Here is a 22,744-nt window from a genome sequence, read left to right as displayed (position 1 = left end):
GATTGACTTGGCCACTCAAGAATTGACTATTTCCTAGCTTTGAAAAACTCTTTTGGTGCTTTAGCAGTATGTTTGGGATAATTGTCTTGCTGTAGAATGAAATGCCCGCCAATGAGTTTTGAGGCATTTGGTTGAACTTGAGTAGATAGGATGTGTCTATACACTTCAGAATTCATAATGCTACTACCATCAGCAGTTGTATCATCAATGAAGATAAGTGAGCCAGAACCTTCAGCAGCCATACATGCCCAGGCCATAACACCCCCACCACCGTGTTTCACATGTGAGGTGGTATGCTTTGGATCTTGGGCAGTTCCTTCTCTCCTCCATACTTTGCTCTTGCCATAACTCTGATATATGTTAATCTTTGTCTCATCTGTCCGCAAGACCTTTTTCCAGAACTGTGGTTGTTCTTTTAAGTACTTCTTGGCAAACTATCAACTGGCCATCCTATTTTTGCAGCTAACCAGTGGTTTGCATCTTGCAGTGCAACCTCTATATTTCGGTTCATAAAGTCTCTGCGGACAGTGGTCATAGACAAATCCACACCTGACTCCTGAAGAGTGTTTCTGATCTGTCGGACATGTGTTTGGGGATTTTCTTTATTATAGAGAGAATTCTTCTGTCATCAGCTGTGGAGGTCTTCCTTGGCCTGCCAGTCCCTTTGCGATTAGTAAGTTCTCCAGAGCTCTCTTTCTTCTTAATGATGTTCCAAACAGTTGATTTTGGTAAGTCTAAGGTTTGGCTGATGTCTCTAACAGTTTTATGCTTGTTTCTCAGTCTCAAAATGGCTTTGTTGACTTTGGCACAACTTTCGTCCTCATGTTGATAAACAGCAATAAACATTTCCAAAGACTGGAGGAAAGACTAGATGATGAGAGCTCTCTTATGCCTGTGTTAAGGAGGCAATTAAACATACCTGAGCAATTACAAGTGCCTGTGAAGCCATGTGTCCCAAACATTATGGTGCCCTGAAATGTGTAAAAATGGCCTTTAATAAAATCTGAAAACGTGCACTTTAAACATGTGATTTTTTTTCTATTACAAATCTCAAATTGTGGAGTACAGAGGCAAATAAATAAATGATGGGTCTTTGTCCCAAACATAATGGAGGGCACTATTTTCCTACATACTAGGGGTAATTTACATAGGTCAATTAACCTACAGACCGTTTGCGATGTGTGAGGAAACTGGAATACCCAGATGAAACCCACGCTGTCACAGGGGACGTGCAAACTCCATACAGACAGCACCTGAGGTCAAGATAAAACACTGGTCTCTGGTGCTGTGAGACAACAGCTTTACCAGCTGCACCATAGTACTGCCTTATGTATGCATTTGATGTCATTTAATACAATACTGTGGAGATATTACCATTTCAAGTGATTTTGTTTCGTGTATTTTCCAACTTCTGGACAAAATTGTCTTATGGATGTCCATAAAAATGGAATCTGTTTGTTAATCGGGAATGGCCTGTTGTAAACTCTTTTCCTGCCTACTGTTTTAAGTGGTTACTTTGTTAATCTAAAACAATTATGTTACATTGAAAAATAATGAACTGAAAACATAATGCTGGAAATATTTCTCAGGTTGGGCAGCAGCTGTGGGGAGAGAAACATTGTTAATATTTTAGGTTCCAATAAAAGTTTGTCAACTTTGAACTCTTTCTCCCTATGTGGGTCTGCCTAAACGGCATTTCTAGCTTTTTTTACTTTTAATCAGATGTTATTTTACATCTTCGGCAAAATATCTGCATTTTGAGATGTATGCTTTTTAATAGTGTGTTCTATTACTAGTCAATTAGTATCAAAAAATGCCAGCTTGCTCTCTTTTTTTAGGATTTGCCAGACTTGTGAATTATCTCATCTGCTGAAAGTTTCAGCTGGTACTTAGCAGCATAAGTTGTCTTCTTAGGCAGCCCTATCATATTAAGATGACACGCGTCCACTCCAGTATTATGGGTTTTGAGAAGACGCATGAGTTCCTATTCATTATCAACTCAATGATTTGGAATGTCATGAGAGTAGGCCTTGTTTATTCATGTGAAACAAATATCCTGTATGAACTAGTTTATGTTGTACAACATTGTCCTCTGACAATAAAGGCTCGTGCTGGGATCCTGGTAAAAATGCACCATATCTCAAGTCAGGCATCAATGATAATAAATATGCAAGTGCAGGCTTTGATTAGTTCAGGAAAAGAGTATAAAGTCTATTAAGAAGCAGTAACTCTTGGCTTCCTAAATGTTTGAGAATTGGACTATCTATAGAAGGCAACTCAAGAACCTGGAAAAATACCATCACTGTTGTCTTCACAAATCTTCCTGGACAAAATACTGTTCCAAGCTCTTGTCATGTGTGGAGACAGCGGGAAAAAATCAGGATGTGCTCACAATCTCCTGGGAGAAAAGGGAACTGCATAAATATCCTTATATTGGCATGATAAATGTTAAAGTTGTCGATTCAATCTCTCTAACCCAGGGTGAAAGATTTACAAATGGTAAATTATTTTCATTGATTTTAAAACTTTGCAGTTCCTTTCAAGTTATCTAATCTTTCGTTATTTGTTTTCCTTCATGGAGATTTGGTCTATTCTATCCTCAATTCTCGCAGAATTCTTAAATTTGTTGAGCCTGCTGTTGTTGGGTCCCAAATGCCCTCACTATGTTATGATAGTGCTGGGCTTCCCGGAACTGAACTGAAAATTGCACAACAGCATTCAACTGAGAGCAAGCTGTGAGATAATAAAAATTTCAAAAGGAGGCCATTGGGTTCATAGTGTCCATGCTGCCTGATTGCAGCTCTGGAAGTTATAACTTTTCAAGAATTCATGAGCTACTTTTTTAATGTGCTGTGGGTTTCAGCCAGTTAGTTTCAGACCCTGTTGCATATCGAGTGAATTTTCTTCTCAAATTCCTTCTAATTGTAATTAACCAAATCACTGCCTCCTGATTCCCTGTCTGCCTGGCCAAACCACTCGATTTTGTTTATCTCTGTTACATCAGCTTCCTTATTTCCAATTAAATGAAAACAGCTGAGACAATTCTTTATAAATACAATTCTTCAATTCTAGCAAGAGCTATGCAAATTACTCCACATCTTCTTGTGCTATTACTTCCTAAACTGTGGTGACTAAGATTTGTACACACTTACGGAAACTGGCATTCTATTTTGGGCTGTGTCAGGGGAAAAGATGATTAAATAGATAGAAAGATTCAAGGTATGCTTAAAACCTCCTTGAAGAATTGCAGCATTCTTGCATCATGCAAAGTGATGAAGGAGCATTCTGGATGGTGTTGGAGGACCTCGATTCCATGTACTCAGAATGCACAGAAACCCTTTGAGTGGCAAAAGAATGCTCCACCTCAGAGAATTCCTGTGGTAGTCTCTGGAGCTCCCACATTGGCTTCATTAACCACCTCAAAACTCGAGACGAGTAATTCATCTTCTGAGCTGTTGCTGAAGAAACTGCTGTTACAATGATTTCATGACTTTGTGTTTTACTTATGCCTTGGCTAATAAAAGCAAACATCTTCCATATTGCCCATCTTCAAACTTGGGGCTTGTGGGCGGGGTGAAGATTGCAACCTTCACGTGGTCAGCCCTGTTTCTACGAATGCAATCAACCCAGCGTGCACAATCAATTAAGATCAAATAGAACAAGTTGTCCTGTAGGCTGTGCACGCCATACGCAAGAAGAAGAATGGCTTGTGGGCAAGCAGTCTGAGATTCCTCTGGACTCCACATTTTATTTTCTTGCCTTTCTCATGTCCTCTCTTGCCTTCTCCAAATGGTTTATCTTGCACTTCCATGGATTGAGTTCCATTGATCATTTCTCTGCACAGGTGGTGAGCCCATTGATAACTTCATTATCAACTGTAATACCGGTTTCGGATATATGCCACCCAACACATTCTTGTCTTATATTTCTCTTTCCAGAATTATGGAAGACATTTTGTCTTTATTGGAGGTAGTTTTAGTTGTGTTGCACTGGGATAATTTCACAAAATATGAATTGGGCTTGGAGAACCTTAATCCTCTCGTGATGAAGATGAAATAATATTGTGATCTTGATTTGGAGATTAAATATTGGATGGAATCCTGAGAATAGCTTCCTGAGCCCCTTTGATGTATTGAAAGGGGATTATTTGTGCCCAGAGAGAGGAGGTGCAACCCTGATTTATCTGTGTTTTATCTAAAGTTAAAAGCATGTTGAATAATTTAACATAGAACATGGAACATTACAGCACAAGAACTCTGCTGCAGCTCACATTGTATGAGCCGAGCATGATGCCAAGACCATCACTTATCTACCGCACAAACAATGCCCTCCATAATGTTTGGGACAAAGCCTCCTTAGCTGATGACCTGAACTCTTTCTATTGCGATTTGAGGAGGGCACAACATCGTCAGCGCGCTGGCTAGCGAGGCTGGAGTGAGGCACACCGCTGGGGATGTGCTCACATTCTCGGTGTCCGAGCATGATGTGAGGAGGGCTCTGACGCATGTGAAAACAAGGAAAGTCACCACTAGGGGCGCCGCTTTGATGGCAACCTCTGCCTACAGTCTGTGTTTTTTCTATCTTTTTTAAATTTTAGTTTGTCTTAACAGTATCTTTGGAGGGTTCTTCTATGTGGGGGAGGGGGGTAGGGTAAGGGGGAAACCGTTTCCCAGTCACTTCCTGGCGAGGATGCGACTATTCTCCGAGTCGCGTCCTGGCGCCCCCCCCCCCCCATCTCGCTGCCTTTCCTACCGGGGACCGGACCAGAGCTTCAGCAGTGATGGCGCAGCGCTGGATTCACCGCGGAGTGGGGCGATGCCTACCTGGTTTGCCGTTTGAAGCTCCGGAGTGTTGGGCCTGCAGCATCAACTGAGCTGTGGTTCATGGAGCTTCCAGCGCGGGCGGGCTGACTTCAATATAGCGGAGTACTGGGATCCCTTTGCCGAGGGCCTCCAGCGTGAATCTCCGCCCAGCGCGGCCCGTGGACTTCGGGAACTGCGGACTCCGGTAGTAAGTGGCCGTTTCGGAGGTCCAAGCCGCTGAGGTTGTCCTCCCGTTCCGAAGTCAGAGTTCCATCATCCCGGCGAGCGGGCCGCCCGTAGCGGCGACTATGGAGGGCTCGAGAGGCCCCGACCACGGGTGAACATCAAGAACATCAGAGGAAGAGGATTGACTTTGGTGCCTGCCCTCACAGTGGGAAACTTTGATTCAGCTGTGGGGATGTTTTATGTTGGAGTCTATCGTGTGTTGTGTTTTTATATTTATGGCTGTATGGTGACCACACATTTCGCTGTACCAACTGGTATATGTGACAAATAAATGTATCTTGATCTTGATCTTGAAAGCTGTAGGCGCAGATGGTATATCTGGGCGAGTACTAAAGTCTTGTGCTAATCAGCTAGCTCAATATTCATCATAATATTCAACTTCTCCCTGGCCAAGTCCGTGGTCCCTACCTGCTTCAAGAGATCCACTATTGTCCCAGTGCCTAAGAATGCCTCTCCAGTCTGCTTGAATGACTACCGACTGGTGGCCCTCACCTCAGTGGTCATGAAATGCTTCGAGAGGCTGATCAAGGACTACATTTGTGCCTTCCTCCCTCGCACCATGGATCCACTGCAGTTCACAACCCGTCCAAACAGATCCACGGATGATGCGGTCCCCCAGGTTTTGCACACCACTCTCTCTCACCTTGACAACCAGAAAGGGGGCTATGTGAGGATGCTGTTCATTGATTTCAGTTCAGCCTTCAACACGATAGTCTCCACCAGACTTGCTGATAAGCTGCTGGAACTGGGACTGAACACTCCCATGTGTGCCTGGGTCATGGACTTTCTCACCACCAGGCCCCCAGGTGGTCAAGATGGGTAGACATACATCCAACCCCCTCACCCTGAACACAGGATCCCCAGCCTCCTACTGTACTGAAGTCGGCACGATACTCACGTGAGGGTGGCTGGGACGGTGTTCTGGCGGTGGTGGCCTTTGTCCGGGGTTCGGCCGCAGGCCAGCGGCTGCGTCTGCAGGACTGGTGGGCGGCAGCTTCGACCACCCCGGGCCGCGGTGTTTGAGCCGCGGGACTGTTGTAACATCGCCCGGGGGGTATCGCCTCAGCGCAGAGGGAGAAGAGGAGGGAAGAGACTGCAGACCTAAGACTTTTGCCTCCATCACAGTGAGGAGGTGTTGGGTGGACTCACTGTGGTGGATGTTAATATGTGTTTATTGTTGTTTTTTATTGTATGTATGACTGCTGCAATTTCGTTCAGACTTCGGTCTGAATGACAATAAAAGGCTATCTATCTATCTATCTATCTACTCCCTATACGCACATGACTGTGTGGCCAGGTTCAGCTCCAAATCCATCATTAAGTTTGCTGATGACGCAGTGGTGGGTCTGATCTCCAATAACGATGAGAAGGCCAACCTGGAGGAGGTGGCTGACCTGGCACTCTGGTGTCAGGACACCAGCCTCCTCTTGAATGTCACTAAAACTAAGGAGCTGATTGTGGACTTTAGAAGGGCACGTCAGCCAAGGACGTACACGCCACTGGGGATTAATGGGACAACTGGATAGGGTGAGCAGCTTTAAATACCTGGGAGTCCACGTCACAGAGGATCTGACATGGACAACTCACACAGCCACACTGGTGAGAAAGGCAAGGCAGTGCCTTTACCACCTCAGACAGCTGAGGAAATTCAGAGTCTCACCGAGGATCCTTCAATCCTTCTATTCTGATGTTGTAGAAAGCATCCTGACCGGAAACAGCTCTGCACAGGACAGGAAGGCTCTGCAGAGAGTAGTGCTACTCTCAGTCAGGAGGGGCACTACTCCTGCAGGACCTATACACCAGGAGGTGCAGATACAGAGCCAGCAGGATCATGAAGGACCCGTACCACCCCAGCAACGGACTGTTCCAGCTGCTACGGTCAGGCAAGCGCCTCCGCTGTCATGCAGCAAAAACAGAGAGGCTGAGAAGGAATTTCTTCCCAAAAACCACCAGGGCTGTAAACTCTGATCTCACCAGAGCGTACATACTTTTGTATCTTTTTTAATGGTTCTGGTTCTGTTCTGTTGTTTTGCACATCTCGCAAGCATTGCCACTTTCATTTCACTGTACATCTTGGATGTGTATGTGACAAATGAAGGTGACTTGACGTGACTAATAATAATAATAATACATTTTATTTATTGGGCGCCTTTCAGACATCTCAAGGACACCTTACATAGGTTAACAGGAAATATATACATATAATCAGAATAAAATAAATAATAAAGACATCACAGAAACACAAATTAAAAACAGAATTCAGTCCAAAAACAAAAATCAAAAACACAATGTGAAGATGGGTAGACCCACTAGAACTACTTCCTCCAGCAGTTATATTTTGATTATGGTTCTAGCAACTGCATCACTGCCATATTTTGGATTTAAACACATCTGAGCAATTACAGACGCCTGTGAAGCCACGTGTCCCAAACATTATGGTGTCCTGAAATGGGGGGGGGGGGGGGGGGGGGGGAATTATGTATAAACACAGCTGTAATTTCAACATGGTGAAACCAAAATGTATAAAAATGGCCTTTATTAAAATCTGACAATGTGTACTTGTGATTTTTTTCTATTACAAATCTCAAATTGTGCGGTACAGAGGCAAATAAATAAATGATGGGTATTTGTCCCAATCATTATGGAGGGCATTGTAACTCTTAAGGCCCTGTCCACTTACGTGTCCATGGCACACAAATTACGCAACCTCGTCGTCGCATTGAGGCGCACTGGCATCGTGTGGCCACGCGGGGCCGGTCCCACTGAGAAGCGCGGAGGGGTACGGAGTTGTGTGCGGTATTGCGCGGCGCTCCGGGATTTTGTACCGAACGAAATCTTTGCGTGCCACCGGCCTTTCGCGTAACTGACGGCCAAAGTGCGACAGACCCAAGACCCTGGCGCGACGCAACGTCTCATCTCCAACAGCAGCAGAAGCAGGCAAACGATCGCCGAACTCGGCCTGGGGTTCATGGCCGTTGCGAATCCGGACCTGCCCCCACTTCTACTCCCAGAGCGGGGCCAAGAAAATTGAAGATAGACACAAAATGCAGGAGTAACTCAGCGGGAGCGGCAACATCTCTGGAGAGATGGAATGGATGACGTTTCGGGTCAAGACCCTTCTTTCAGACTGAAGAAGGGTCTCGACTGGAAACATCATCCGTTCCTTCTCTCCAGAGATGCTGCCGGTCCCGCTGAGTTGCTCCTGCATTTTGTGTCCATCTTCAAATGACGTCACGCGCTCCAGACGGCTGTGTGGGCGCGACCTTCACGGGACCGTCGCGCCTCAACGCGACGACGAGGTCACGTAATTAGCGTGCCAAGGACATGTAAGTGGGACAGGGGCTTTACTCTTCCATTCTATCCATATGCCTATCCAATAGTCCCTGCAGCGTGTTCAAGGCACTCGCCATCTTCTGTGTGGGGCAAAAAAAACTTGCCCCGCACATCTCCTTTGAACTTTCCACCTCTCACTTTAAGGCTATTTGTAGTTGCTATTATGTTGCTGTCTGGTTTGGTGTATACTATTCTCTCCTCTGAACTTTTAATGATTACTCATTGTTAAAGTCATGCTCTCATTCCCTCCAATGCCTTGTATCCAACTGTTTTGTTTTCTCACTTCCCACCTTCTGCCAAAGGGACTTGAACTTGAAACATAACTATTTTCCTTTTCCCATGAAAGCTGCCCGACCAGCTGACTGGTTTCAACCATTTTCCTGTTTTATATTTCAGATTTTCAGCATCAATAATAATGATTTTAAAAATTATTTTGTAGCCTGTGTTGGTCAGTGGTTGTGAGTTGTTTGGAGAAAGTCTTAACTGTATTTTTGTGGATAACATAATGTTATTAAATAGCATACCATCTACAAAAGCCAGTTATTTAATATTAAGTTTTCTTAACCTATCCGTTTGAAAATTGGTGATCTCGTCAGATGTTCTAATCCAGCAGAAATCGGAACATGCGGCTACTTTGCTGCCCTGCTTTGAACCTTCAAACATTGATTATATTTTCTGGCTTTGTGTAAAATTTTAACCAATGATTTTTAAAATTCATGCTTTTTAGTTCCACTATGTTGACTGAATTTGAAGTAATTATTAGATTAATCTTGTCAATGCTGTTTAATACCTGGTTTATCTTGATGAATTGATCCTCGGCTCATGGGAAATGAAGTGTGTCTCTATCTGTATGCAAGGTTTCATTCTGGGCACTGGCAGCCTAGACTTTGTGAGAATTCAAGCACATTTTGTACATCCAGTGCATTTTTACAGCTTTCTTTTCTTTGAATTAGGTGATTCAGCTCCTGAAGACTGGAAAGGCAAAAGAGGTTTCGTATAATGCATTGGCAACACACATCATTGCGGAGGATGGTGACAACCCTGAAGTTGGGGAAGCGCGGGAAGTGTTTGATCTGCCAGTAGTTAAGGTGAGCTTTGTATTGTCTCTCTGTAAATCTGCTGCCTCAATAAGATAGCTCAAAGCCGTTAAATGAGTCCTTGTTATTGGCCTCCAAGCTTGCTGGCTGAATTAATACTCAACCCTACTTATCCCAAAATGTAAAAACAAAATTATTGTGAAAATGAGCTTACTTTGATTTGGTTAAGAAGGAACTGATTTGGTATCATATTACTTTGATTTGGTATCATTTGGCCCTCCATTTCCTTTACTTCAAGAGTCAAAGAGTGTCTGCAAGGGAACAATGAAATTATTACTTGCAGCAGTACGATAGATATGAGTATTTTTACAATCCTGGAGAGATTTTGAGGAACGAGATTGTTATTCAGGTTTTTTCACCATTATACTGTTCTTTACAAAAATCTACCCATCATGTGAAACCGTACAAATAACAGATATAAATTAGATAACTTCAAGACGGAAAGTCAAAATCTTTTTTTATAACAGACACATTTTCATCCTTTTACCACCATTTTGGATACCAAAAATGTGACATTAAAAACTCTGCCACATTTAGTCATGATGATGCAGGCTCGGCGATCGTTTCGCTGAACACCTCCGCTCGGTTTGTCTAAACCTACCTGATCTCCCGGTTGCTCAACACATTTACTCCTCCTTCCGTTCCCAATCTGACCTCTCTGTCCTGGGCCTCACAATCAGAGTGAGGCCCAGCTCAATTGGAGGAACAGCACCTCATATTTTGCTTGGGTAGCTTATTGGTATGAACATTGACTTCTGTAACTCAAGTAGCTCTTGCTATCCATCTCTCTCCACCCCCCTCCCCCTTCCCAGTTCTCCTACCAGTCTTCGTCTCTGACTGCATTTTATCTCTGTACCGCCCACTCCCCTTGCATCGGTCTGAAGAAGTCTCGACCCGAAACATCACCTATTCCTTCTCTCCAGAGACGCTGCCTGTCCCGCTGAGTTACTCCAGCATTTTGTGTCCACCCAGAGAAAACCCACTGGATCACAGGATGAACATACTCTGCACTGGCAGCAGCACAATATGGCGTTGTGAGGCATTAGCTCCACCACTGCCACGCTTGATAGGTTGGCTTTTATAGTTGCATTTGCTTAATTTATACTGGGTTTCATTTCATTTTTGCTTTCAATCTTTGCTGCTTTTGTAGTGTTTTCTATCTTTTCTATAGAGACACTTTACATCAGATTTTTAAAAAAATGGATAGACCGGGATTTTCTTTCTCTGGACCATAGGCAAATAAGGAGAGATCTTATAGAGATATATAAAATGATGAGTGGTGTAGGTAAGGTGCATAATCATAGTATTTTCCCCAGGATATGGGAATCTAAAAATAGAGAGCATAGATTTATGGTGAAACGGGACCCAAGTGGTAGCCTTTTTATACATAGGGGGTAGAGTTGGGTATAATTACAATGTTTAAAAGACATTTGGATAGGAACATAGATAGGAAACGTTTAGAGGGATATGGGCCAAACATGGGCAAAACAATACGAGCTAGGATACACATCTTGGTCAGCTTGGATGAGCTCAAGATGTTGAATTAATTGTAATATGTGCAATTAATGCGAGTTATAAATACTAAGAAAATCGTGCAGCAACATCACAGCCTCATAGACTCATTCGGATTGAAGGGACTGTTTCTGTACTCTATGACGAGGTGTAGGAGAAGGTCTTGATACTCTTCGCATCTGCCCTGCTATGCCATAACTTGGTGACTGTGCTCTACATCCATTCACATTTCATGCCCTTTTCCAATTTGGTGTTTCTTTGCACTCTGTCTTAGAGCTGTTCTCGCATGAGGACTAGATATTCACGTGTCTTTGTGGCACTGAGTCTGTCGCTGTACATTTGGTCCCCAAACAAGTAATCTTGTGTTGTGTAAGGAAAGTTACAAAATGCCGGAGTAAATCAGCGGGTCAAGCAGCATCTTTGGAGAACATGGATAGGTGACATTTTGAGTCAGTAACCTTCTTGAAATGATGTTGTGTAAGCCTGTTTAGAAATTCTGTTGTCCTGAAGGCTGAGGTTAATCAGAGGCAACTTTTAGGATAATCAAAGGCAACTTTTATAACATTTAACTTGCATTCTTTTCTTGTGGGAAGATTAGCTTCAAGAGCACAAAGACAATGAAACTTCACTGAACCACGGGAGAAGAGTTCAATGATGTTTCTTTACATCGTCTCCTGCTCTCCCAACAATTAATGAATGCAGTTAGTTAGTACTTGAAGCCCCAGTGAAAACACACTAAGCATCCCTGAAGACCATTGGAATTAACCTCTATCTTAAGTAAAAAAAATGTTTTATAAGACTTCACTTAGTTTACATTGAAATGCACTGCTTGGTGATCTTTCTGATAGAAAATAGTGATTTTTCATTTGTCCATTACACTGGAGAGTGATCTTCCAATTGTCTTTTGCATATTTGAAGAGGTACAAAATGCAGTAAGACAGATCAGACCCTACTGGCACAGTGATTTGGGGTGGTAAAATAAGATTTTTGCCCATTGAATTTGCAGCACAATATTGATTTTAGTTGTGGTTGAAGTCCTACTCCATTGACTAGAGCACATAATCGTGGATGAGCAGTTTCTATGTGGTACAGTACTGACTCGGGTCTTGTAACTACAGCATTAGACCATAGCTCAGCCTGTCACGTTTGGTGGTTGTGAGCTCCAGATGGGGAAGAGCAGGGCAGAGTTTGAATGATGAGGAAGCAAGGAAGTGGGATTACTGTAGAATCTTACAGCAGTGGGCCGTTCCTATTTATCATCGTATCTACATTTACTATCTGTTTAATTGAAATGAATCTTGTGTGCATATTCAAGCGTCATGTTTAATTCTGAGCAAAATAATTATCCATGGGTGAAATTATGCATTATATGACATTGCAAATATACATTTATTCATTCATTTATTCACGGGATGTTGGTTTGGCAGGGAAGGGCAGATTTAATTTTGTGAAGGGTTCTGGGACTGCTGCAGTTTATTTATGGTGACTTTTTTATTTTTGTACTGGTTTTATATTACTGAGTGCTAAGTGGTTTCAGAGAGCATACTGAGAATCATGCAAGTGGTTATACATGTGCATAAAGGCCAGACTGGAGACAAACAGGATGATGGAGGAACTGAAGGAAATTCACATTAGTCAGAAAATGGTGTTGGGTAGACTGATGGGACTGAAGGCTGATAAATCCCCAGGGCCTGATGGTCTGCATCCCAAGGTATTGATGGAGGTGGCTCTGGAAATCGTGGACGCATTGGTAATCATTTTCCAATGTCTATAGATTCTGGATCAGTTCCTGTGGATTGGAGGGTAGCTAAGGAGAGAAAGCAGGGAATTATAGACCAGTTAGCCTGACATCAGTGGTGGGGAAGATGCTGGAGTCGATTATCAAAGATGTAATGGCTGCGCATTTGGATAGCAGTAACAGGATCGGTCCAAGTCAACATGGATTTACGAAGGGGAAATCATGCTTGACAAATCTTCTGGAATTTTTTAAGGATGTAACAAGTAAAATGGACAAGGGAGAGCCAGTGGATGTGGCATACCTGGACTTTCAGAAAGCCTTTGATAATGTCCTACGCAGGAGCTTAGTGAGCAAAATTAGAGCACATTGTATTGGGGGCAGGGTACTGACACGGATAGAAAATTGGTTGGCAGACAGGAAACTAAGAGTAGGGATTAAAGGGTCCCTTTCAGAATGGCAAGCAGTGACTAGTGGGGTGCCGCAGAGCTCTGTGCTGGGACCACAGCTATTTACAATATACATTAATGATTTAGATGAAGGACTTAAAAGTAACATTAGCAAATTTGCAGATACGGACGAAAATCGCATCTCCGTCGAGGTAACAGATTGGAAAAAAGTGTCCCAAACCCCCACCCCGCACATAAAATAAACCAAGGAACACTAAAACATACTTTAAACACATACTAAAAATAACAAAAACGAAGAAAGGACAGACAGACTGTTGGCGAGGCAGCCACTGCTGGTGACGCCATCCTGTGTGATAGAAACATATAAAATTATTAAGGGATTGGACACGCTAGATGCAGGAAACATGTTCCCGATGTTGGGGGAGTCCAGAACCAGGGGCCACAGTTTAATAATAAGGGGAGGCCATTTCGAACTGAGATGAGGAAAATCTTTTTCACACAGAGAGTTGTGAATTTGTTGAATTCTCTGCCTTAGAAGGCAGTGGGTGCCGATTCACTGGATGCATTCAAAAGAAAGTTAGATAGAGCTCTTAGGGCTAGAGGAATCTAGGGGTACTGATTGTGGATGATCAGCCATGATCACATTGAATGACGGTGCTGGCTTGAAGGGCCGAATGGCCTACTCCTGCACCTATTGTCTATGTATCTATGTAAAGGACATTATTAAAGCCACGAGAGTATGATCATGGTGATCATTGTTACTAATGCCAGATTTTGTCATATTTGTTCAATTAACTTAATTTGCATTTGCAAACTTAGTCAGCCCTCAAGATTGCTAGTTAGTCCACGAATGTAACTATGCCAATGTGTCTATAAAAAAATATAATGGTGTGCAAATGAACTGCAGGGCTGAGCAAAAGTTGCAATGTGCTAATTTAATCTTGTATCAAATTGAAATGTATTTAATACGTCATGTGGAAAATAAATTCCAATTACCACTCGTCGTGTTTTTGTTTAAAATCGACAAACTGATTTACTTATTGCTCTTTTGTTTTTACAGCCTTCCTGGGTATTTTTGTCAGTTCGATGTGGCCAACTCCTTCCGTATCCTTTCACTGCTTTACGAGTTGTCGAGAAGCATTATGCATGGAACATAAGGCATTTAAAAGCTGCAACAAAACACTGACAATGCACAGTGTACAGCCAATGGAATGTTTTTTGTTTGCTTGTTTATGGGGGAAAAGATACCACTCCTGTCGACTAGTGCCCAGAAATGCATGGAAATTTCCAGTGATAGTGTTTCTGTTCACTGTTTGACATGTGTGGATTTACAGGCAGAGCAAATCCTGCAACTTCTGATGTCTGGTCCCTGTAATCCATCAGATGTTGTGCCCAAAGGGTCCTGATGGGTACTGGTGCAAGGCTGTATTTTTATCACATGGGGAGCTGGACCTCTAGTCCAATTAGTTTGATTCAACGATACAGTGTGGAAACGTGCCCTTTGGCCCACTGAGCCCACGCCGATTAACAATCACCTGTACACTAGTTGTATGTTATCCCAATTTCGCATCCTGTACATTCAGGGCAGTTTAGTTTAGAGATACAGCACGGAAACAGGTCCTTCGACCCACCGAGTCATCCCCGCACATTAACACTATCCTACGCACACTAGGGACAATTTACACTTATACCAAGCCAATTGACCTACAAACCTGTACGTCTTTGGCATATGGGAGGAAGCCGAAGATCTCGGAGAAAACCTACGCGGTCACGGGAGAACGTAGGAACTCTGTACAGGCAGCAGCCATAGTCGGGATCGAACCCGGGTCTCTGGTGCTGTAAGGCAGCAACTTTACTGCTTCTCTGCCGTGCCGCCATACAGAAGCCAATTAACCTACAACACTGTACGTCTTTTGAATGTGGGCGGAAAACCTACGTGATCACGGAGAATGTACAAACTCCGTACAGACAACACCTGATCAAATCTGGTTTCTGGCGCTGTGAGGCAGCAGCTCTACTGCTGCGCCTCTGTGCTTCATGTGATGCTATTTTGTTTAATTGTGCGACTCATTTTTCTTGTTTTCTTAACTTAAAACACTCAGAGTAACTGGCTTCTCACCAGAGGGAGGACAAATATTTTCAGGAATTACAGCTTGTCTTTCACGGGTATGTTACTAGACTTTAGTCTGTACCCATTCCTCAAGAAAGGTTTGCATTTGTTAAAGGTGACAATCTCGGGACATTTCCAAAGCACTTTGCAGCCAATTAGTACTTCATAAGTACAATCAGTTGTAATGATTGACATCCTCATCTGTCACCTTAATATTCACTCTCTTCACTGCTGGTGCACTGTGGCTGCTGTCAACTAAGACTACATTTCAGTTGTACATTCAGGTTATTGTGGAGGCATGTTTCAAAGCTGCTGGCAACTTCCGTGTTGATATCTGTGCCCTTTCAAGTGCCAATAATTTGTTCATTACTAATTTTTTGGTTGAGGAAAGAAGTGAACAAGCAAGGCAGGGTATTGCTCATCCCCAATTACCCTTGAGAAGTTGGTGATGATCCACCTCTGCAGCCATATTTGTAACAAAAAATAGGAGCAGGAGGAGACCATATGGTCGGCTTTCACTATTTAGCACTATTGTGATTGATCATCCACTTCAATACCTCTTCTTGCTGCCTCCCTATGTTCCTTGATATTTTTGGCATTAAGAAATGTTTCTACCTTGAATATGTCTGTAATGACATGCTTTGTTTTCCCATTTGTGGTGGAGAATTCCACAGGTCCACTACCCACTGGGTGAGGCTATTTCACCTGATCTTTGGACTATTTCCGACATCCCTCTACCATTCATGATCTCCGTCCCAATCTCTGTCGACATTTTGTCTCCTGCATATACTGGCTGGCTTCCACAACTATCTAGACAACAAATTCTCCTACTTTGTCTGTTGTAATGATGTCATCCCTTTCTTTCAGTTTTTTCCTCGCTGTATCTCGTCTCTAGCTGAGGCTTTAGACACCAGTACAACTGAAATTATCTGTTTGAGGAAGCATGGCTTCCCCTCCACTATGGTCGACCAGGCCCTCGCCCGTATCTGCTCTATATCACATACTTAAGCTCTTACACCCCCCTCTCCTCCCCCAACCACAGAGCAAGGGTAGACTTCCCTTAGTTTACTTTCACCGCACCAGCTTCCTCATCCAGCTCATAATTCTTTGTTAACGTTATCCCACCACGAGTCATATCTTCCCTCTCCGCCTCTGACTGCTTTATGCAGCAACTAATCTCTCAATGACTTCCCATTAAGCTCATCTCTCCTCCCCATCTTCCCTCCCCTGAGACATTTTCCCCAGCAACTGTAGGAGGTCCATGCACCTCCTTCCCCTGCCTCTATCCATGGACCTGAGTTACGCTTCCAGGTGAGGCAGATGCATCTCCACATTCTCTTCCTTCGTCTAATTGAGTTCTGTGTGCTGTGGTCACCTGAATCTTCTGGTTGCCAGCCATTTTAAGTCCCCTTCCCTTTCCCTCGTCATTCTGTCTGTCCTCTTCCTCCTCCAGTGCTGGAGAGAGGCCAAATGCGAACTCGAGGCTCAGCACCTCTTCTCCTACCTAGGTTGTTGCAACCAATGGCTTGACAAATAATAGTTGAATATATTGTGAATAACTGGGACTAGCACTGATTCCTGCAGCAGTCTACGTGTGTCTGTCTCCACCCAGAGGAAGGCTCATTCATACCTGTTCTGTTGTGGCAAACAATTTTCGACATGTGCCAGCATATTATCCCCAGCATTATGTACTTTAATTTTACACACTAGCTTTTACCTTCTGAAAGTCCAAATATATCACATCTATTGGTTCACCTTTATTTACACAGAAAAATAGAAAATAGGTGCAGTAGGCCATTCTGCCCTTTGAGCCAGCACTGCCATTCAATATAATCATGGCTAATCATCCGAAATCAGTACCCCATTCCTACTTTTTCTCCATATCCCTTGATTCCATTAGCCCTAAGAGCTTTATCTATCTCTCTTGAAAACAAATGTATTATATTTGTTGCATCCAGTGGATTTCCCTTTATTCAATCCATGCTGTCCTTGTCCAATTCCATTAATACTTTCCACGTGTTCTGTTACAATAATTTTTATAAAAGCATTTTCCCACTTAGTCTAATTGCTGTGCATTTTCTGCTTCAACCGATAGCAGAAGCCAAACATTTTACATTTTCTAGCATACAGTCTCTGAAAAACATACAGTGGTGCCAGGTCAAGCCTGAACAAAGGTACAAAAAAGGCCAAAGACATCCACAGGCAAAGGGTGGAAGACCACTTCAATACCGCGGACATCAGAAGCATGTGGCAGGGTGTCAGGGACATCATTGACTACAAGAGCAGCGCTGCCTGCCCCCACAGTGATATCACACTGGCCAACGAGCTAAACACCTTCTTTGCCCGCTTCGAAACTGGCAACACCACCAGGAGTGGAATAACCCCGGCCATGGCGGAGAGACAGGTCTTAACATTGAGCACACAGGATGTACAGTGCGCTCTGCGAAGGATCAATCCACGCAAGGCTGCAGGCCCGGACGGAGTCCAATGAAGGGTACTAAAGGACTGTGCTGTACAGCTGGCGGGGGTATTCACGAGGATCTTTAACCTGTCTGGCAACGGTCCCCAAGTGTCTGAAATCAGCTACCATTGTGCCGGTGTCGAAAAAGTCTAAAATCACCAACCTGAATGACTACCGTCCGGTTGTCTTAACACCAATATCCATGAAGTGCTTTGAAAGGCTGGTCCTCACACACATCAAATCCAGCATCCCTGCCTCACTGGACACATCAATTTGCATACAGGGCAAATAGATCCACAGAGGATGCCATCTCTCAGGCTCTTCACACTGTCCTGACTCACCTGGAAAGACAGGGCACGTACGTGAGGATGCTTTTCATAGACTACAGCTCTGCCTTCAACATGGTCATCCCCACCAAGCTCACCACCAAACTCCACCAGCTAGGCCTCAGCTTGTTGATATGCGACTGGATCCTGAATTTCCTGATGGAGCGACCGCAGGCAGTGAGACTGGGCCCGCACCAGTCCTCCACTATCACCCTGAGCACCGGCACACCACAGGGCTGTGTACTGAGCCCCATGCTCTACTCCCTCTTCACACACGACTGTGTTCCTGCATTCGACACCAACACAATTGTCAAATTTGCAGACGACACAACGGTGATCGGGCTGAACACCAACAGTGATGAAACAAACTGCAGAGCGGAGGTGCAGAACCTGGCGGACTGGTGCTCACGTAACAACTTGTCCCTAAACACCTCTAAGACCAAGGAGCTGATTATCGACTTCAGGAAAATAGAAGAATTAAAAGAAAATAAAGCAAAATTAAAATGCATTATAAAAAGTGCAAAAGTTAAAAGTGCAATGTAGTTAAGATTCAGCTGAAAGCTAAAGTAAACATAAACGTTTTCAGTCTTGTTTTAAAAGTGGTCAAAGTTGAGGCAAGTCTTAAATCTTCAGGAAGTTTATTCCAGCTATTTGTTGCATAGTAACCAAATCCTGCTTTCCCATGTTTTGTATTTACTCTGGGAATCACTAACAGATTGGTTTCAGAAGATCTTAGCGGTCTAGAAGGCTTATATAGTGGAAGCATGTCAGTGATATACTTTGGTCCTATGGTATACATGGTCCACCAACATCAAACTCAACAAGGCTTGCACCCATTTAATCGTACCAGAACCTCAGGGGGTAAGTGTTATTTTGCTGGTCAAAAAGGCACAGCAACGACTGTTCTTTCTGAGAACACTGAAAAAGACTGGTCTGCCCCAACTGCTGCTGACAACGTTCTACCGTTGCACCACAGAGAGCATACTAACGTATGGCATCTCTGTGTGGTATCTCAGCTGCACGGAGGCGGAGAGGAGAGCTCATCAGCGCGTTGTCCACAGAGCGCAGAAGATAATTGGGACACAGCTACTGGGATAATTGGGACACAGGAGGGCATCTACTATACACGGTGCCTCAGGAAGGCCGTCAGCATTCACAAAGACTCCTCACACCCCTGCAATAGTCGTTCGAACCTCTACCTTCCGGCAGAGGTTACAAGGCCTTCTACGCCCGCACCTCCAGATTTAGGAACAGCTTCATCCCCAGAGCTATAGCTGCTCTGAACCGGCCCTGCTGAGTGCCCCCACCCACCCCCCCCCCCCCCCATGAGCTGTCTCCCTCGGATGGTTACGTCGCACACGACCCGGCACAGACCTATTTGCACTTTATACTGGTTTACTGTCTTTTTTATAAATCATGTTTCTCTGATCTAAATTTTTAGTTGATTAAGTTGTGACATCGGATGGAAGCTGCATACCAAATCTCGTTGCACCTATGTTCAATGACAATAAAATATATTATTATTACTATTATTATTATATTAAAGTCAATCATCGCATCTGCTTAGTGGACGATTGACACAAATGCCTAAATTGTGTCGATGTGCTCGCATCTCCCTGCTTTAGGTATCTGCAGAAGATCGCAACACGTTATGGGCCTTGATTACTTACCACGGAGGAGACTGCCAGCTCAAACTCAACAAGGCTTGCACCCATTTAATCGTACCAGAACCTCAGGGGGTAAGTGTTATTTTTGCAGCTTATCGATGCAAGGCAATGTTACTGGAATTCAAACAAGTTTCATATTGCACCTTTGTGACTCGATCAAGCTTTTCGTTGCTAAAGAATAGGGGCCACTGCCCATTGGGGTTACAATTTGATTGGTGTTTCCCGTCACTGGTGGAAGGCTCCTTTTAGAAGGCTAGTTTAACTTTGAATTAATATTGTGATTTATTTTGTAACCAGACATATTGACGTGCTCTCTTACCTCCAGTTGCCTAGCTTGTCAACTGATAAAGAAATGGGTGCCATGTGGCCGTGTGAAACTTTCATTAGACTGGGTGTTCCTAACTATTCGAGATGTGACCGTAGAAATACTTGAGAAGCAGTGAGATCTTTACATTCATGGAACACTTTCCCCTGCCAACTCCTCCCCCAAGATAAATAAAATTGCTATGTAACCGTGGTATTTGGGCAATAAACTATGCTGTTTAATATTGAAATTACCTATCTAAAATAAAATAAAGTCTTTTGTCATTTTGGTTGCAGCATTTCTTGGTATTTTATAACTGGAAAGTGTTTGAAAGATTTGCAACTTAAATGCACCTAACCTCTAGTGTGTGTCACTCCTCTGAATTAATGTTGAATTTATTCTTATGAAGCAGAATTATTTTAACATGCTTTTACTACACAGTGACAAGATGTTCGATCTATTTGATACACACGGCTGTTTATACCTTTTGTCAGTTCCCACTTCTGTCTATTACTTCCTCCTACTCCAATAGGCTGCCATGTTTCCGAAGTTTATTATATTCAAGTTATTATTGAATCTCTCCCATCGCCCTTTTCCGTCATCTGCAAGATGCGTTAATTAAAAGATGATACTTTATTGTCACCAATGAGATGAATTGTTTCTGCATACACAGCACGCAAAAGAGTCGCAACAAAGGTGCCGACAAAATTACAAAAGGTACTCATCCCTTCTTCGTCCCTCATGCCGGGTCCCCCCTTGGTTCCCGGCAGCTTCCCCACACAGGGTCCCCCCCTGTCTTGGTGGCTCCCCCACACTGGGTTCCCCTTTGTACTTGGTGAAGCAGCCCGTGCATCTCAGACGGACCTCGAGACTCCGTCCTCGGCCTGAACTCGAGTATCCTGGCCCGCTGCTCGCCAGGAGTGTCAGAAATCACTGACTACAGCCCTCAGCCTTGGCTGCAGCTTGACGAAGGTTAGGGTTGATGCTCCATATTAGTTTCCCTTTTCATTCTATCTTAGATCTCATGCGAACATACTGTGTTAATATATTCTCATTTTTTTCTTGGGCTGTCTTCCTAATGTATCTGCTCGCTTCAAATTTCTCTGCCAGTGGAAATAATTTTTTCTTACTCCCATCAAAATGTCCCTAAGTTTGAAATAATTGATGTTTTGATGTTTGGTTCTGAATGTGTCTGGAGAAAACCAGTAATCCTAAAGAAAGGATTTTTCTTGAATAACTTCAATATTTATTTTGTGTGGTGGAGCAATAGGAAAGGGAGTTTCTAGTTAAGAGAGAAATCACCTTTATCCATCTTTGCCCATCACAGAGAATTTTTGATTTCCAGATCTTTTAATGACTCATTCTTCAGATGCATCAAGCTTGCCTTTCAAACTGACTTCAATGGCTTGTGTGTGCCAGACCATAAAATCTTTTCTACTTACAGCCAGTTGTTAAAAACAAACGTGCATGAGGCAGACTGTGTTGTGGTCATAAACATCTATTTAATGGCTTGTTGTCACAGAAGGTGGTGTCTGAATTGACTGGGTAACAATAGTAACATCTGGGTTTTGCTGCTTGTGACCTGTCCATTGATAGAGATCCTGCCTTATCACTTCCATTTTACAGCATTTTATTGGTCAAACGGCAGTTCCTTCACTCCGACAGGAAGCATCTTAAGGCTATATGGTGCTTTCATTAATTCTGGAGTGGCCGTGACTAACATAAAAACCCAATAGTAAAGCTTCAATCAGTCATTTAGATCTAATCCCACATCCTAATTAGATGGAGCTACAGGATGTATGATCCCATATTTAGGTCTTCAGATGCAGTTGTATCGATATAAATGATCCGAGGGTATTACTTACATCACTTCTAGTCGAACAACAGCTTGATGCTTTTTTTTAAATTACAGTCTGTTTCTCTGTCCTCCATGGTTTTCTCTTTTCTGATCTGCATTCCTCCTTCCTGCCCTACCACTCTCTGTCTGCATGTTTTCCCCTAATTCTGGACACGGTATTTGCTATTAACAAGACCCGGTGCTTTGACATTCTTTCTCTAAACCCCTTTGCTTACAGCCTACCTCTATGGATAAGGTTTTGGTCATCTGTTTTCATATCACCTTCTCTTCTTTCCAATTGAATTCTGATTTGTACTGTTCCAGTTGCCTCAGATATTTCACTCTGATGAAAGGCTGAATAAATGGAAATTATTGAATGTAGAATATATTGGTGTCTGCAATATTCATCATTTCACTCCATCTTGATCATTTCGAGAACCCTGGGGACTGCAGGTGTCACATTTTAGCTGAACAAATTGTGGAATAGATATTGCAGTTTTTTACCATAAAGTTACTGGAACAATGGTGACAATCTAATTCTAAGCAGTGAATCCTGTAACTGATGCATATTAACTATAGGAATGTAGTGCTGCTAAATTGGGTGGTGTTTTCAAAAACAAATTTCGCTAGCGGTTTTAACTTTGTAACAAATTTCGCCGCGGTTTTTTTATTTTTATGATACTGCCTGTAAGGGAAATTCATTTCGTTGTCTCTAACTGAGACAATGACAATAAATTTGAATACAATACAATACAATACAATTGTGCTCCTTTAGTACATATTTACAGTTGAAAAAAAGAAAAATTCAACAGTTTGAGGAGGAATAGACAAGCCATCAGAATCAAAAAAATGTTTATTTTGTGAAACTTCCAGGTTGCTGAAAGTCAAAGTAATGCAGGCCCTC

The 22,744-nt window shown here is 43.2% G+C and overlaps 1 protein-coding gene across 2 annotated transcripts in view; it reads left to right on the top strand.

Annotated features, from left to right (window-relative positions):
• The window catches only part of paxip1 (PAX interacting protein 1), a 121,220-nt gene that overhangs the window by 13,160 nt on the left and 85,316 nt on the right, over positions 1-22,744 (top strand). For both annotated transcript variants that reach the window (XM_033044237.1, XM_033044229.1), the window contains exons 2-5: positions 9,335-9,469; positions 14,196-14,239; positions 15,238-15,301; positions 19,658-19,771. In XM_033044237.1, coding sequence (XP_032900128.1) covers positions 9,335-9,469; positions 14,196-14,239; positions 15,238-15,301; positions 19,658-19,771 — 357 coding nt within the window. The remainder of the gene's footprint in view (positions 1-9,334; positions 9,470-14,195; positions 14,240-15,237; positions 15,302-19,657; positions 19,772-22,744) is intronic.

This window comes from Amblyraja radiata, chromosome 2 (genome assembly GCF_010909765.2).
Source record: "Amblyraja radiata isolate CabotCenter1 chromosome 2, sAmbRad1.1.pri, whole genome shotgun sequence".
NCBI lineage: Eukaryota > Metazoa > Chordata > Chondrichthyes > Rajiformes > Rajidae > Amblyraja > Amblyraja radiata.
Note: the sequence above shows the minus strand (reverse complement) of the source record. Positions and strands in the feature narration are given on the sequence as shown.